Source organism: Cotesia glomerata, linkage group LG7, assembly GCF_020080835.1.
Source record: "Cotesia glomerata isolate CgM1 linkage group LG7, MPM_Cglom_v2.3, whole genome shotgun sequence".
NCBI classification, from domain to species: domain Eukaryota; kingdom Metazoa; phylum Arthropoda; class Insecta; order Hymenoptera; family Braconidae; genus Cotesia; species Cotesia glomerata.
The window spans coordinates 19242931-19261193 of NC_058164.1; the positions used below are offsets into that span (position 1 = coordinate 19242931).

The 18263-nt window shown below is 29.0% G+C and overlaps 2 protein-coding genes across 4 annotated transcripts; one reads left to right on the forward strand and one right to left on the reverse strand.

Moving 5' to 3' along the window:
* Window positions 1-1228: 1228 nt before the first annotated feature.
* Window positions 1229-3825, reverse strand: LOC123268614. Its single transcript, XM_044733843.1, has 4 exons — window positions 3725-3825; window positions 3507-3645; window positions 2144-3273; window positions 1229-2059 (listed from the first exon to the last, which is right to left on the reverse strand). The coding sequence occupies exons 3-4, from the start codon at window positions 2856-2858 to the stop codon at window positions 1926-1928; spliced, it is 849 nt and encodes a 282-aa protein (XP_044589778.1). The 5' UTR covers window positions 2859-3273; window positions 3507-3645; window positions 3725-3825; the 3' UTR covers window positions 1229-1925.
* Window positions 3826-9890: 6065 nt separating this feature from the next.
* On the forward strand, window positions 9891-17994 carry LOC123269092. Of its 3 annotated transcripts, none has more exons than XM_044734618.1 (3): window positions 9891-9966; window positions 14619-14828; window positions 17209-17994. In XM_044734618.1, the coding sequence occupies exons 1-3, from the start codon at window positions 9912-9914 to the stop codon at window positions 17376-17378; spliced, it is 435 nt and encodes a 144-aa protein (XP_044590553.1). In that variant the 5' UTR covers window positions 9891-9911; the 3' UTR covers window positions 17379-17994. The 3 variants fall into 3 exon arrangements, with proteins under 3 accessions (XP_044590553.1, XP_044590554.1, XP_044590555.1); XM_044734619.1 differs by lacking the exon at window positions 9891-9966 and adding an exon at window positions 14194-14227; XM_044734620.1 differs by lacking the exon at window positions 9891-9966 and adding an exon at window positions 14332-14359.
* The last annotated feature ends 269 nt before the right edge of the window (window positions 17995-18263 follow it).

An 18263-nucleotide genomic window follows, 5' to 3' on the forward strand; every position in this document is an offset into this window, starting at 1 on the left:
GGTTGACTAGCGGGGACTTCTGCAATCTCAGCACCGCGAGCTTTTAAAAAGGCGATCAACAGCCAAATCCACGTCTTTTTTTAGTTAATTCGACTTCCGCGTTTAACTTGACAGGCCCGTGCCTTGTAGAGTCCTTTGCTTTAATTTGCACTGCACTTAGAGGAAGTTTGGAAGCGGTTTAACCGGCAGGCCACGTATTAGTTGTTAATATTGTCTACGAGTCGGGATTCTCAAAGTTCTAATTTGCCCTGCACTTAGGCGAGAGCTCGTTCAGTAGATAAAATTTAGAGAGTAAAAATCTCAAAGTCTTAATTTGCCCTGCACTTAGGCGAGATTTTGATCAATAAGAAAACCTAGAGAACCGGATCGCAAAGTTCTAATTTGCCCTGCACTTAGGCGAGAGTTTGGTCAATAAGTAACTTAAGATCTTTTAAAGCTAAATTTGCGCACTTTACCCTACGGGGGACTGGAGGACGTTAGCTCAAATTCAAATAAAATTCATTATAATAATTTCGATTAAATAAAATTTGTGAAAGTGTAAAAGTTTTGGTGTTAATTAAAATAAATCTTAAAAAGAAGTGAAATCTGTTTTAAATAAATTCATTTCATAAAAATAAGAAGCCCTTAGAATAAGCTGCCCAAATCCATCCACATCCATTCGCTGCAAATACCAACAGAGGGTCCAATCAAGGAAAAGGCACTACGACCAGCCCCGGAATCACGGATCCGATCCTAAGAAATAATCCAGCAAGTAGTAAGTACATCTACTCCTAATTAAAATCCGTGTACAGTCTCAAACGAAGGCGTGGTAAATTCGTACATCGAAACGTCCCACATAAACAATTAAAACAACGGAATTAAAACCTCCGTTGCGTATTCTTCAAACTGTTAGTCCAAACCTCCACCGTTTACGCTACCGCTCTAAAAACGCCCTTGGACATAACAGGGACCACCATGCTTTTTACATAGATGGTATTTGTAAAATAATATGGTGACCTCCATGACAGATTTTCTACGACTATAACCCTTTAGTACAAGGAAATTATTTACGAACCAAGACGGAAATGTTGAAGTTGGTACACAAATTCACGGGATTGGGATTTGAAGGGGAAGGACATTGAACACGATTGATTAAAATTTTCTTACAGTTTATATTAAGCAGAAATAAATACAAAAGAATTAATTTTTAAATTTGTTATTTCTATTTAATTTTGTAAAGAATGAGCATATTACAAAGTTGTTAGTGAATAACATATGACATTTAAACTTATGAATGAGGTAGGTAAGGCAGATAGTCTTAAATCTTTAACAGTAATATTTATTATTTTAAATTATAAATACTTTCAATTTCAATTTAATTTAGCACTAATCGGTGCACAATATTTTTGGTTAACCTGTCTTTAGCTAACACAAATAGATTCGACGGTTTCCCAACACGTGAACATGCAACATATAGTTGCCCATGAGAAAAACACGGATTTTCCAAATCTAAACCACAAATGGACATTGTTTGGCCTTGAGACTTATTTATTGACATGGCAAAAGCTAAACGAATTGGAAACTGTAGCCGTTTGAAAGGTATGGTAGAATCTGTCGGTATCATTGGAATACGTGGCAACAGGACCACTTTTCCTTTAAACTTCCCAGTTAAAATGGTTGCTTCAAGAATGTTTCCGGTGATCTTTTTGATGATCAAACGTGTACCGTTGCATAATTGAGGTGGATTCAAATTACGTAGGAGAATAATCGGGGAACCAATCTTTAATTGAAGATTGTGGGGTGGCATTCCAGGTATATCTAGTGAATTCAAAAATTCAGTTGGAAAATTTACACTTTCATTTTCATCAACAACAGTATCGATTGATTTAAAAGATATCAGATCGCCTGATAACAACTGTTGTATCTGGAAGTTAATTTCATCAACATCAACATTTTTGGCAAACAATGTATTGATGGAATAGCTGACGATATCGAAGGATATAGTTGTCCTGATTTAGTCTAATCATTATTCGGTGTGCGTAGTAGTTCATTGAGCTCACTTTTTTATTTCCATAATCACCTAAAAAAATAAAAAATATAATACAATACGAAATTAACATTCATACATACAGTAAGAAAATAAATAGGTAATTGTCAAATTTACCGGTATTAGAATCACACTGTTTGATGTTAAGGTGATATTCATCCTGTCCTTGCCAAAATATCAATGGATATTGTAGTGCATCATATGAACGGTGTAGATCTGAAATCGTACTGATAGTGTTGTCTCGCCGTGTAATTTTTATAGATCTTTTGTCAACTGGATCACCAACCATGATAACAGCAACCTCATCAACAATTGGAGCGTTGAATCTACCAGCATGTTCACCTATTGGTACTTTATCGGCTTTTATGACGATTTGATAGTTGTCATTTTGCAATCGTGGCGAAACTCTTTTGATTAATTGAAGTAGTTGATTCTGATCGTCTAAAAAATTTTCCAGTAATATCACAATTGCTCTTTCCTCTGCTTGTTTAATGAAATTATACTGGCACCGAGTAGTTACGCGCTCTTCACAATCGCCCATAAAATAAATTTGAAGAAATTTTGGATTATCATCAGGCATTGGCATCAATGATCCAATTTTGTGGTACATCTGGCCTTGTATTTTGAATGTAGTTTCAAAATTACGTCCATCGGATGCAAGATCGCAAATTTTAGCTGCCCCAAATGACGTCATTTGGAAGCAAGAATTAAATTTGCGTATCTTACGCAAAAATAATTTTGAATCATCTGAATTCCCAGCAAGAAGGGATAATAAAGGTTCTGGCGGAGCGGGTAGAGGTGGCAGCACGACTTTTCCTGCTGCGCAGCACATACCGGCAGCTTCATTTCGAAATTTCAACGCCTAACAATATTGACATACTTTATCCATTCCACCGATATTAATTTTTGAATGCGCAGAGTAGTTAATATCTGGTGCATATTCAAAAGCAAGACGAACGAATGATGTACGTATCAATGAGCGGCTGATCCGTTGCCTTTGTCGTTCTTGTGCTCGTACTGTAGCTATGTTTCGTTCTCGTGCCGCTCTTGTTCTCGTAATATTCTGTTGCAGACGTTCGCTACACTGTTTTTGAGATTCTTGTGCACGACCTTCTGCTGTCCTAATTCTTTGAGCTGTATTTCTTGTATCGACTTGTTCTGGCAACTGATCAGCTCTTTCAACACGTTTGCGTCGTGCCTCTCTGGTGCTTGCGTTGTTGAGGTTAGATTTTTTCGATGGCATTTTACTGAAAATATTAATTTAATCGTTTAAATATTAGAAAAAAAAAAAAAACTGAAAAACATGTTATTATAGCACATTGAAATAATAAGTGCAAAATAATTTTTAATAGAGGTTAAATAAAAAAAAAAACGATGAAAAAAAAAATATTTGTAAAATTATTGAAAAAGTGTGGGGAGCTTTGTACAATTTTCTCATTAATATATTAATTAATTATTATAATTATGTGATAATACTTACATGTATATATTTTATAATTATAGAATTTTGAATAATGAAGCACAAATAAGTAAAAAGCAGGAATAATTTCACTGTATTATCGTCACTATAATTTGAATTTGATTTACACTTCGGTCTAAGTAACACGTGGTTGGCTATGCTAACACCAAAAATTAAAAAAGTAGAAATAATTGAATTTCACGGTATTTCGTTTACTACAAAATAAATTTAATTTATACTTTAGCCTCAATAACACGTGGTAATCACGATATTGAATTGCAGCTTATCTGACACGTTTGTCGGTTTACCATAGCAGTGCCATATATTGATTACTTACTCAATCCAGTGTGATGCACCTAGTGCATCCAGAAGGTGACGCTACCCGTTATTAGAGCGCTATCTATTATGAGAGCGCGAATTCAAATAAAATATTCAAATTAATAAATATTAAATGATTAAAATTAGTTAAATTTTATATTCGAAGTAAATATTCAAATCATTTATTTAATGCTTTTACTCTTACCAGTTGTAATAAACATCTTTTAGTTAACTCTGTTTTATTTACAAAAGAAAATAAAATAAAATAAAAAAACATATTTCGGTACAAAAGGACATTGTAACCGAATTCTCAGAACCCATAAAAAGTACTTGAATAATTCAAGGACTATTTCTCGCCACATGGAACTTAAAACCCTATGAGGAAAAGTCGTAAAAGACTCATGTGAAATTCAATAGACCCTTGTTCTAAAGTAACAAAGAATAATACAAGACCATATGTAACTAAACAAAAATAAGATTGTTAAATAACATTTACTGTTAAAATCTAACTTTATATAATATTGTAGTTAAGCAAAATTAAGTTAAAATAATTAATAATTATTATCTTGTATTTAATTTATAATTAATAATTATTATTTAATTAATTTACTATTAATTTATTATTAAATCATTATTTAATTATTATTTAATTTATAATTAAACGATAATGTCTATTCTTTTATACATGATAATAATTAAACTGACTTATAATTTTATTAGAAAATCCGATTGTAAAATGATAGAAATAATATTTAATTCAAGTTATTAATTAGTCAAACTCAAACATTAATCCAACATATTATAAATAATATAATATATATATTTTCATGTTATAGTTTATTATAATTTTATTGTAATTTAATTTCAAGTTAATTATAAGTTCATTTTTATTATAAATAGATTTTAAAAGGGTCTGTTAAATTAATAAAAATAGTTAAATAAACATAATGACTGTACTGCTAAAAGTGTATATTAGTGAAGTCCAACTTTCAGGCCGATAGGCTGAAATAAATATATATAGATATAGAGAAAATACATTTTAGTGTATAAGGATCATTTATATGTAGTAGAAAATATGTGTGCTTATGTATTCTTTAGAGTGGATGTATGTATGGAAGTTACGGTGGGAGAAGAACGGAGTTTGAAGCTCTTCGGAAAAACTATGTAACGACACTTCTCACCGAGAGCTTAGATTGCTAAGATCACGTAATTGTAAACCTCAATTTTATATTTTGAAGCTTTTTAATATTTTGTCAACTTGAATAATAAATTGAAACCAACTAAATAATTTTGATCAAAATTAAATAACGTCTAAATAGAATTCTTTTATTTAAAATGATTCCTTTCCCGCGCTGAAACCGAGTATTTTAATACTCCCGGACGAAAGAACTACAGTAAGTAAAGTTTTCAATAAATAAAAATAACATCCACTAGATGGAAGCATAACACCAGTCGAAAAGTATCGACATCTGTTAGAAACTTTTGGAGTTAACAGATAATTGTGACTGTCAATTAATTATAGACAAATAATTTGCAATAAAATAAAATGGCGACTATAATTAAAGATCTAAGCTATCCTATTTCTTAAGTTGGACCAGACTGCTCACGGTGTGCCAATTTAATTTAAAATCGGTTAAGTAGTTTAGGAGTCCATCGCGGACAAACATCGTGACAGGAGATTTATATATATTAAGATAAGATATATATATATATATATATATATATATATATATATATATATATATATATATATACAATATAACACGGCTTGTCACCACGATAACGTTTACAATTTCTAACCGATTCTTCTCAAACTTTACATGCTTTATCTACTGAAAAAGACTAAGGTTAATTTTGAAGATGAGCTTAGTCAGGCAAGTAGTTTAGATATGACAGGATTTTGAAATTTTAAAAATCGTAAAAATTGATGTTTTTACCACTTCAACTTGGTGTAATTACTGAGATAGACAAGATATTAAAATTCGGTAAATTGCATCGTAAAGCTACTTTATTAAGCTTCAATTTTCTATCACTCCTTAGAAGTGATAATAGCCTTAATATTATTCATTTTGGAGTTCGTTCAAAGAAACAATTTTACTGTTGCAGCCGTTTTAGAATTATTGACTGTATTATAGTATAAACTTGATGTAGATTTAATAATTACACGCTTTTTATTAGCTTCACTTGTATGTCAGTTTGTCAGTTTGTCAGTTTGTCAGTTTGTCAGTTTGTCAGTTTGTCAGTTTGTCAGTATGTAACTCTCCTTCGCATAAAGAGACTACCATAATGATATTATTTAAATTTTGATTATCAACCTAGAACCCAGGTGATGACCTTCCTAGTCATCCTCTGATGACCATCCCGAAGTTATATCTCGAAACCAGGTGTTTTCCTCCGTAGGTTTTCATCGGGAATGGCACAGATAAACCCGTACATCAACCCGGAATCCTCTGATGACCATCCCGAAGTTATATTTCGAAACCAGGTGTTTTCCTCCGTAGGTTTTCATCGGGAATGGCACAGATAAACCCGTACATCAACCCGGAATCCTCTGATGACCATCCCGAAGTTATATCTCGAAACCAGGTGTTTTCCTCCGTAGGTTTTCATCGGGAATGGCACAGATAAACCCGTACATCAACCCGGAATCCTCTGATGACCATCCCGAAGTTATATCTCGAAACCAGGTGTTTTCTTCCGTAGGTTTTCATCGGGAATGGCACAGATAAACCCGTACATCAACCCGGAATCCTCTGATGACCATCCCGAAGTTATATCTCGAAACCAGGTGTTTTCCTCCGTAGGTTTTCATCGGGAATGGCACAGATAAACCCGTACATCAACCCGGAATCCTCTGATGACCATCCCGAAGTTATATCTCGAAACCAGGTGTTTTCCTCCGTAGGTTTTCATCGGGAATGGCACAGATAAACCCGTACATCAACCCGGAATCCTCTGATGACCATCCCGAAGTTATATCTCGAAACCAGGTGTTTTCCTCCGTAGGTTTTCATCGGGAATGGCACAGATAAACCCGTACATCAACCCGGAATCCTCTGATGACCATCCCGAAGTTATATTTCGAAACCAGGTGTTTTCCTCCGTAGGTTTTACACGCTTTATATTAGCTTCACTTGTATGTCAGTTTGTCAGTATGTAACTCTCCGTGGGTAATTTGCGCGCCTGAATATTTTTGATAATCAACAAATAATAGTTTAAAAACTAAAAATCACGCTTTTATAAATAAACCAAACTAAAAAGTAAAAATAAATAATAGTTTAAAAAACTAAAAACACGCTTTTTATAGAAAACCAAACTAAAAATAGAAAATAAATTTTAATAAATTTAAATTAAGAATAGTGTTAAAATTTTCAATAAATATAAATTAATAATAGTGTAAATAAAAAAATGTATTTTATTTTTAAAAAAGCGTGGGGTGCATGGTGTCAATAGTTATAAATATTTTATTGACAGATATGAGTAGAGTGATTATCATTTTGATATCTTAAAAAGCACCCCACGCTTTTTTTAAAATAAAATACATTTTTTTATTTACACTATTATTAATTTATATTTATTGAAAATTTTAACACTATTCTTAATTTAAATTTATTAAAATTTATTTTCTATTTTTTAGTTTGGTTTTCTATAAAAAGCGTGTTTTTAGTTTTTTTAAACTATTATTTATTTTTCATGATATTGATCAGTCTTTCGTGTAATGTATTCGGGTAGGTGGTTAGTAAATCTGTCACAAATTAGTTCTAAATATTGCCTTTTACAGTTAAAATTTCATCTGATTCCAAAATTCTAATTGATTTGGAAACTGTCGTTCCTAATCAGTCACTTAAAATTTGGAAATGTATAAATAAAATCTCACAATCTTTAAAATCCTTTAATAAGTAATCGAGAAACTATTTACTTTACAAGAAAATTTCTTGAATATGATTAGTTCTCAATAGTTTTATAAATTGATTATTGATTTTGATTTAAATCAAATGAATTGTTATATATTGTTATTAATATTATTTTATAAAAAACAAATTTTCTTTTTCGAGAAATCAACTTCCATTTCGGCTGCCGAATGGTCTTTTCTCATTGTATTTTATACTTGAATTGCAGAAAAACGTTTGAATATTTGATGCGAAGTCTTTCCAAAAAGAAACGAAATTTTCAAAAATTACTAAAAATCTTGTTGAAGATGTTAAAAGGAAGTTGTAATGGTAAAAAAATTGTAATTATTCTCAGAATTGTCAGTAAAACAACTAAACTATCTTCAATTTGAAATATTTTTACTGATATTCATTTTACACAAAAAGAAGAAATTCTCTATCGCAGAATCAATTCCCTTGATTCGAAATATCATTTTGCATGAAAAATACGAAACTTCTAGTTGGAATAAATATTATCCTTGCTTCAAAGAAATATTTATGACCATAGAAGTTATTTAAGACAAAGTAAAAACTTTCTTGAGCTACAAAAAATTTTTTAACCCAAAAAAAATTTTATGATTCAAGAAATAATACATATAAAGTTACTTCAGTTCAGAACGGTATTAAAATCAATCTTTAAATATTTTAAAAACTTTTTGGAAGAAACAATTTTTTCATTTAATTCTTGGAGTATCCCATTTTGCCCCTTCTACCTGGTTGTGCTCTCCTTTTTCACCTCCTTTATAACAGCTTTCCAGAAAATAGCATCTCGAATTTTGTTAAATTTATTTTTTAGCAAACTGTTTTAAAATATTCTATTTATCTAAATATCAATTTACGAGAATCAAAATTTTTTGGAGTATAATTAATTTATGAACTTCAAAATTTTACATTATTACCATTTGTGCTTGAAATTTTTGTGGTGAAAACCTTTTAAAAAATTATTGTTCTCAATATGATTCTAATAATTAAACTTTTCTCAGTTTTTTTTCGAAAATCTTAATGTATTTAGATAAATTTGGAGCAAAAATTCTATTTTTTGTACAAGTTCAACAAAATTCATCTTCAGGAATTATATTATTGATGAGAATATCAGAATCATTACCCTTCAAGTAAGAGCGTTACGGTTAGTTTCGATTCTTAGTGAACTGAAACATAATTAATTACGTAACATAAACAAGATGATGATTAATTGAATTAAAAGTTTATAAAAGCTAATTTCTTTAAATTTTTTAAAAATAAAATGATTTTATTTGGAAAATTAAAAAATCGACAATTTTTGCATGCCTTCAACTCGAACGCGTGAAAGTATACTTTATAATTATTTTGATAATTGATAATGATTTTGTTATTTGATTTTTTTAAATAAAAAATTTCTACACAAAATTCAATTATAGTCGATAAAAAAAGTTTGCTTTTTCTTGTTTAGTTTTTTTTATAATTTCAACAAAAAAATTTTAATATAAGGAAGGATTTTTTTTAAAATCATTTTTCTTAAAAAAACCTCCCTTTGCTCTAAAAACTTTAAAAAGTCCCTAGATATTTTCCAGTTCTACCACCAGGATTTTATAATAACAAATAAAAAATACATCCAGAACCAAAACAGTTTGTTGAACGAGTTCGATAATTGCAAATATTCACTTTATTGTAACAAATGATTAAATGCGCTTGCGTTACCCGCCGTAGCATTTATTTGTAAAAACTTGTTGCGATGAGTTGTGAGTCGTCGACATACATCACACACGAGACAACGCAAGTGTTGCGACCATCTTATATCATACATCATACAAACTAATTTTTTTAATTGATTAATTAATTTAATACTTAAAACTAATAATATTTCAATCACTTCGTCAACCTTAACTAAAAGTTACAATATAATAAATTATTTAACTGACCAATTCTAAATAAAATATATCAATATTATATGCGAAGCATATATTTTTTAACAAATATAAACTTGTTTATAAATTCATTAAAAGTTAATAGTCTAGTTTATATTAACCTGAAAAAATAAATTTAATTAATAAGTAAAATATCAACAGCAAGTTGCGTCAAATGCCTTAAAAGTTATTATTATGATATAATAATACGTTTAAAGGTTATGTGATAGTTTTTTAAAATTTTGGCTTTGATAAAATTTTTACCGTAAAATTTATTACTAAAACGAAAATAAAAAATGTTAAAAGTTTCCTGGTTAGTTGTTCTTATTTTTGTAATTGGAGTTTATACTCGTAAGTATTTTCTAATTTCAAGATTATTATTTTTATTTGCATGTTTTATTCATAAATTACAATATTTTTAATTATTATTGGGGAGATTACGATTCGTACGGCGCCACGATTTGAAGGCAGATTCTTATAGATCTCACCGAAAGAAAACGAAATGAAAGAATAAAATTTTTCGATATCTCGCTTAGTTTCCGAGATATCGAGGCTTAAAAACCGAAAAAATTTTTTTTCACTTTTTAACATATTTTCATAGATTTTTTGATAAAAAAATTTTTTTTCGCAATTGTGTTAGCCTATTGACAAGTAAAACACACATTCAAACCATGTTAAAAGGGCGTAACACGATTACCCGCGTTTGTGATGGCCTATTTACGAATAAAATACACATTCAAACCATTTTAAAAGGGCGCAACACGATTACCCGCGTTTGTGATGGCCTAATTACGAATAAAATACACATTCAAACCATTTTAAAAGGGCGCAACACGATTACCCGCGTTTGTGATGGCCTAATTACGAATAAAACACACATTCAAACCATGTTAAAAGGGCGCAACACGATTACCCGCGTTTGTGATGGCCTAATTACGAATAAAACACACATTCAAACCATGTTAAAAGGGCGCAACACGATTAACCACGTTTGTGATGGTCTATTTTCGAATAAAATATACATTCAAACCATGTTAAAAAGGTGCATCACGATTTCCCGCGTTTGTGATGGCCTAGTTACGAATAAAACACACATTTAAACCATGTTAAAAGGGCGCAACACGATTACCCGCGTTTGTGATGGGTTTTTTGATGAATTTAGATGAAGCGCGATATTTAAATTTTTAATAGACAGTGCGCTTAAAATTGCTCTTATTATTCAAGGAGACATTATTATTATTATAATAATAATAATTATTATTATTTTTTTTTTATTTCGAAAATTTTTTTCTTTAAACTTATAAAATTGAAAAATAAAAATTTTTTTAATAAATTTTTTATTTTGTTGAATCTTGAAGTGTTGATATCTCGTAAACTGTTCAAGATATCGAGAAATTTTATTCATTTTTAGTAGATTTCATAGAAATCTAACTATTGCATTGGTCCTTATGACGGAACTTTTGAAAAATTTTGCTATATTTCGACTCAGCTCGTCAAGCGAATTCAGAAAATGCATATGGTTCAAAAGTTTATATATGTATGTATTTATATATATATATATATATATATATATATATATATATATATATATATATATATATTTATATATATATGGGATATAACGCGGCTTGTCAGGACGATAGCGTCGCCAATTTACAACGGATCTCTACCAAACTCAACATACTTATTCTACAGATAAATACCAAAGTCAAGTTCGAAGATGAGCTTAATCGGTCAAGTAATTTAGAAATACCAGGATTTCAAAATTTTGAAAATCATAAAAATTCATATTTCTTCACTTTCGAACTCGAATAACTTTTGAATGGGAGAACTTATTGCAATTCTGTAAATTGCATCCGAAAGCTCTTTAAATAAGCTTTAATGTGAGTACCATGTCATATGTGTAGTCTCAAAATTATGCCCCATTCCCCTATGCCAATTATGAAATTTGCTATTGCACTGGTTTTAGTATTTGTCCGTCGATATATATTTTTGTCGATTGCATATAAGTTAAAAGCCCTAGTTCTGTATACAATCTTCGTTATATTTTTTTCTATTCATGATGAAATCTACTTCCATTTCGGCTGCCGAATGGTCTTTTTTTTCCATTTCTTCTCAAAAATCTATGAAAATATGCTAAAAAAAGTGAAATAAAATTTTTTCGATTTTTAAGTCTCGATGTCTCGGAAACTAAACGAGATATCGAAAAATTTCATTCTTTCATTTCGTTTTCTTTCGTCGAGATCTATAAGAATCCGCCTTCAAATCGTAGCGCCGTACGAATCGTAATCGTGCCTTATTATTAATTAAAATATTTCTTTTAGCAAAAAAAAACTGTGTTGACTTTTGATAAAAAGTAGCATTCAAAGTTTAAATGTCATTATTCCAATGTCATAGGAAATTGTTAAGTTTTATTCTAATGATAAGTGTTTTTTTTTTTATTTCTAGGATGATTAAAAGAAAAAAAAAAGATAAATCTTTTAATAGAGAGCGTATCGTTGTTGTATTTTTAAAAAAATACTGTAAACAAAAAAAATTACAATAAAAGTAAGGAGTGACACGTTAATTATTAAAATAAGAGTAATGAAAAATTATTTTAAAAAATAAAGCGATGTCAGACGAAAATAAATATAAAGAGCGACTGTAAATAAAAATAAATAACTAATAGACAAGTAAAATCAATTCAGAGCGTTACTAGCATTAACGCGTCGTCATTTGTAACAACGTGATTCGTGGTCGTTTATCGTTGTACAAAATTGCTTTGTCCGTTTATTCACTCTACCGAGTCTCGACCCCTATTTATGTTATATACTGACATTACTATCATCTAACATCCCCTCAACCTCAGTCATACACTCAACTCTAACCATATTCCAAGCTTACACAAGCTCAATCGTCCAATCATCTACTTCCGTTTCTCATTATATTACTTACACCGATAACTATGATTTTATTTAATTATTTGATATCTTTTTTTTATTATTCGTGTTTTTTCCCGTTCATATAAACGCTTTTGTACTGTTATTAATATTTATATTGACAACTAGCAAAACCTGTTTACTTCGTGCAATAAATAATTATTGCTTCCTTTCCAAACATAATGAAATTTATTTAATTTTAGACATACGCAAACTGTACTAGCAATGTTAAATTAAGCGGAATTCAAAAATTAGTAATTCTTATTTTTTCTATTACCTGCTGAATATTCAATTATTCAGTCAATTGATGATTAAAAAATTTTTCGATCGTAAAGCATTCTCTAATACTTCGAATGATAAGTCGTGCAAAATCGGACTTTTTTCGAATATTATTGGTAGGACTAAAGAATCTTTCAGTTTGAATTTTTTTTGCCAGGCATGACAAATGAAAATGACTCAAGTGAATAACTTTTAATGGGTTGTTCAGCAGATTAGTTATCAGAACTAATTATTATTATTTAATTTTTGTTGTTCAAAACTTTATTAATCTCTCATGAGTTTATTTTTTATAAACTAGTAAAAAAAACCTTTAAAAGTTGTACGTACAAACAGAACCTAGGAGCCAGATTTTCAATCTGGGATAAAAATAAAATTATTATTGCCAGTATATAAATTTTACATTTATTTTTTTGAAAAAAAAAAAATATCATTGACTACTTTGTTTTATTAAAAAATTTTCTTTAATCTATTTATTAATATTTTGTCTATGTATAGTTATTATGATTCGAAAATTTTAAAAGTTAGCCTATTTTTAAACTATGAATATTTTCTGTGAGTTATAAAAAATTTTATCTTAAGGTAGTACGGTTATGAAAGTAATATTTTAAGAAATCCTCGAAACTTTGAATATAAGTCATTAAATACCTAATACATATGCTGTTAAAATTTGAAGACGATTTACCGTACCTTTTTTTTTCATTTTTAATTTTTTCCATCGAAGGAATTTCACGACTGTATGGAAAAACTAGTAGATTGAAGAATATGATATTTCGAACAATTAAAAAAAAAAATGAAAATTATTTACCGTGTAGTTTTCGAGATAAATAAAATAAGTTTCATTTTTAGAGGATTATTTTTAGGAGAGGGGGTACGAAAAACAGCCGCTAGTCACTGAAACGGTAGTGTGTGTGTATATGTATAGAGAATATAGTAGCGACGAGTACAGTAACGTTAAAAAATCTTAACCTACAACCTTAGCTCTGTCGATACGTATAACATGGATAGTGAGTCAAAATTTTTTATCTGGATTGTCGCGGAGGTACTACCTTAATTAGAAGTGTAGTTAATTAATTATAATGAAATAAAGATAAAAATTTTACAGATTTACACATTAGTACAGATACAAACATAGATCAAATTAAATTTTATTGGCGATTTTTAGTATTTTTATTAATAAAAAGTTGGAATAATTCTTTGTTATCTTGGAATATTGGAAGTAAAAAAAAATTCAAGGTTTTTCAAGGCAAGAAGTAAAAGAAAAAATTATATTTCCAGAAAATATATATGCTAAGAAAATTTTTCTCGATAAATAACAATAAGGAATACTTGATAAGCATTTATTTAACCTTTTGAACTTTGTAATGAACCCATAGATTCAGCATATAGTAGAATATTAATGTTTATTATTAAAGTGCGTAAGTAATTTTATAAATATATATACAATGTTGTCGTTCCCTGAGTATATTTAATTGTAAGGTTTATTCATTATTATGACTGGCTTATTCTTATCAGTTCAAAATAACTTCAAGAATTGATGACTCACTCTGGTTAGATACAATAGTCTGTTGTCAATTTTCTCTAAATAATCTGTATCATCTTAATTATTTGAAATTTACTTTCAAAACTTCGACTAAAATAATTAAAATATAAAAAACAACATTGTAAAAATGCTCTCTACAATTGCTCGAAAAGATGACTCATTATATGTTAACTGAAGTCCAAACTTGAATCATAATTCATAAAACTAAACCTTGAGATAATTCTGAAAATAGATTATTTAATATATTTTTCGGATTTTTTTTCCAGATAATGTTACTAAATTAGGAAAACCATGTGACGGTAATCATTTACCAGTTGGTTGTGGCGTTAACCAAGAATGTGTGTTCAACACAAACAAAACGTTTCGTTGCTACTGTGCACAAAATTTTGTCGAATCTGATGGCGAGTGTTTAAAAATATCGACAACTGCTGCTGCATCTATTGATCCAGCGGATCAGCAACATAATAAATCATCAGGTATTATGAAAATTTTTTTATTACCACCATCTTTTATTATTATCGGTAATTAAAAATATTTTATTTTAATCTTTTTATAATTTGAGTCATGACATTAACAAAAAAATCAATTTCTGGTTAGTATTTACATACAGAATCCGCGAAAAGTTGGGAAACTGTATTTTCGTCGTGGAAACCGAAAATATAAGATTTGAAAATTTAAAATTTAAAAAACTTGAATTTTCTTAAATGAAATTTTTCACAAATATGCATATAAATATTCTGAGAGAACTACAATAATAATAATAATAATAATAATAATAGTTTTATTTGTATGACTTTCGTCTTTTACAAAGTTTTTACATATTATTCTGAGAGAACTATTGAATATTACTTTGAATACATTAAAATATTTTTATTATAAAATGTGACTAGGGTAAGTGTGGGTATTACTGTAGTTTTTTTCGTAAGTCTCACTTCGAAAGCATTTTTATAAAATTTTCTCAAGATAATAATAACTTTTTTTTTTAAACAAAAGTTTGACTCATTATTAACCCAAAATAAAATCAACAATGAGAGAAACAAATATTTTCGTTAAATAATAAGCATTTAAAAAGAAGTCTAAATGCATGTATTACTGCAGGTCTTAAAGTAGCTTGCTCCTATTACTGCGTGTCCATTACTGCAACTGATCCAGTTACTGCGTACCTATTACTGCAGAACGGCTATATTTTAGGATTTACTTAAGAGCGGTTTATAGTTGATTTTCAAACGTGTTTTTCTCATGTATGTGATAAAATTTCGAAAAAAAACGCTTCGCTCTTCGATAGATGATTAAATTATCTATCGAAGAGCGAAGCGCTTTTTTAGAAAATTTTCATTTATTTATGCATAAAATGCGTTTTAAGATTCCATAAGTTGTACAAGTATGACAGAGATACTTTCGTTTGTCCAATAGAGGGCGAGAGAGAGAAAAAATGTAAACCCTTCTTCATTTAAGTGAACCTATTCGTTTGTTAATTTATGAAAATTAATGCCAATATTTTATTCTCATGATAAATATTGATATTTTTTGTCAAAAAACCAAAATTTAGATAGATTGATTTTACAATTTTTTCATCACAATTGTACTGCCTCTCTCTATTTCACTGCGTTCAAATTTCTTTCAAATTTTTCACTGCGTTCAAAGTTTCTGCCTTTCAAATTTCGCACATAGATATCGCAACCTGCGCTCTTTCAACTTTTTATAATCTCTGTGTATCTCTTGCGGCTGTGGACCGACTTGTGCTTCCTGTACTGTATTTACCCTATTCCTCACCTCTTTCGAATGACTGTTGGAATAGTGGCGATGGGGAAACCACAGAGAAAACCCATGCCAGTACAAGTCGGCTACCGGAGCGACCCCCGACGGTTGGTTTTGGAACTATTCGAATAACCGTCGGGGCTCGAACCCTCGCCTCACGGCATGATGTACGAACGAATTAACGATATAATGACTTAACCCGCTCGGCCATCCTGCCGCTAAAAAAAACCAAAATTTATTTTAAACGATTCTTAAGCCAAGAAATTTTTTTCTGGATAAAAAATTTTTTTCTCAGTGTATCCTTTAGATCACTTAATAATAATAATAATATTTGATGATACCATGAAAATTATCGTGACAATCAAAATTTATTAAAATAAATTTAATTAACAAATTTTAATATTACAAATTTTTTACTTAAAATTTCAATGGTTCATTTTTTTTTCTACTATCGCTTGTCTTTTTCTTAAATTTTACCAAAAATAGAATACCTGATTTGAAAAAAAAAACTTACCTTATTTTTTCTTTCTACCATGAAATCTTCGTTCTTTTTTTAATTATCTTTCCAAATTTTTTTTTTTTTAATTATTCTATCCTTGATAAGATTTAACCAAAAAAATTGGATTAAATTGAATTTTTGATTTTTTATAACCAAACATATAGGTAGAATCGCGATTGTAAACAATTGCCAAAATTTCCTTCAAATCTAAGCGTAATAAGATTGTTCAGTTAAGATTTCGGTATTTGCATCCAAACACATTTTTTGTTTTAATTTATTTGATGGAACATTTATAAAAATTTTATTTGGATTAGATTTACCGGTATTTTTACATGTTGGTACAATACACCAACAACCACTGTTTTTTAATGACATATTAAAAAGTTATAAAGTTTATGTTTTTGCTTCGAAATAATTTAAACAGTTGTTTTTTTAAATAACAATCACAACAGCTGATCAGGCGTGTTTATAAAAACATTCTGTGAGTGGATTGGCGCGAACAAATTTGAATGGAATATGCACAATGACGTCACACAGCAAATGGTCTTATTTAATAATAATTAACACTGTGTAAATAATAATTCATTTTTAATTTTCAGGTAATTCAGTCGCCATCGGATTATTAATACCAACAATTCTAATAATTGTTGGTGGCGTAGGTTTTTGCTGTGCAAGACGATATCGATTATTACCATGCCGACAAAATACTTACGGTAATGTTTTGGTAACAAGAGATGAAGATGATGATGATGATCCACCGATCGCGTAGAATATAAAAAGACTGATATAATTAATATGTTACGGTTTAATGAAAATAATATAATTTTTTGTATGTATCTTTGAAATTGTATTAATTTAATTACAAAATTTTTATATTTTTTTAGTTAAGCAAAGTTAAATGCATATCATAAATAAGATAATGCATTAAAAGTTGGGCATTTTTTTAACTGGAAAAGTTGATTAGTCACTTTCAAGCCATTTTTATACAATTAACATAAATGCTGTATAAATAAAATGTGTATATCTAATAACTTTTATATGTTTATAAAATTAAAAAAAACAAAAGAAGGCCAAATGTGTAAATAATCGACTAATGTTCGTATTTATATACTTTATTCTATTGAAAATAACAGTAATATAATAAAAATTACTTTTAAGAAGACGAACTAAACGACAGAAACTGAAATTTTTATACTTAAAAAAAATAATAAAACAGCTGTGAAATAAATTTGAATTCGCGTTTGATGTGTGCAATTGTTTTTGCTCAAACATAAATATAATCACTCTACCATTAGAATTGGAAATATTAAAAACCGAATTTATTCTTGCCAAACTAAAATGAATAAATGTTATTTTGTATTTATTAATAAAAAAATTTTTTTTTATTTATTTTTGTTTTTTTTCACTATCAACTGTATGAATTACCTTGTAATTATTTTATTGACTGAATTGTAATGCTTCTACAATTAAAAATGCACTTATGTAAGCATGTTATTATATCTATTATTTGAATATTTCAATAATTATTGAAAAAAATTATCTTTTAAATTAAAAGACACAATACTTGGAACAATAATATTTATATCATTAAATGTATGGTCACAAAGAGTCTACATTTCATTGCCGAATAAAATTATGTGTATGAACAATCAGA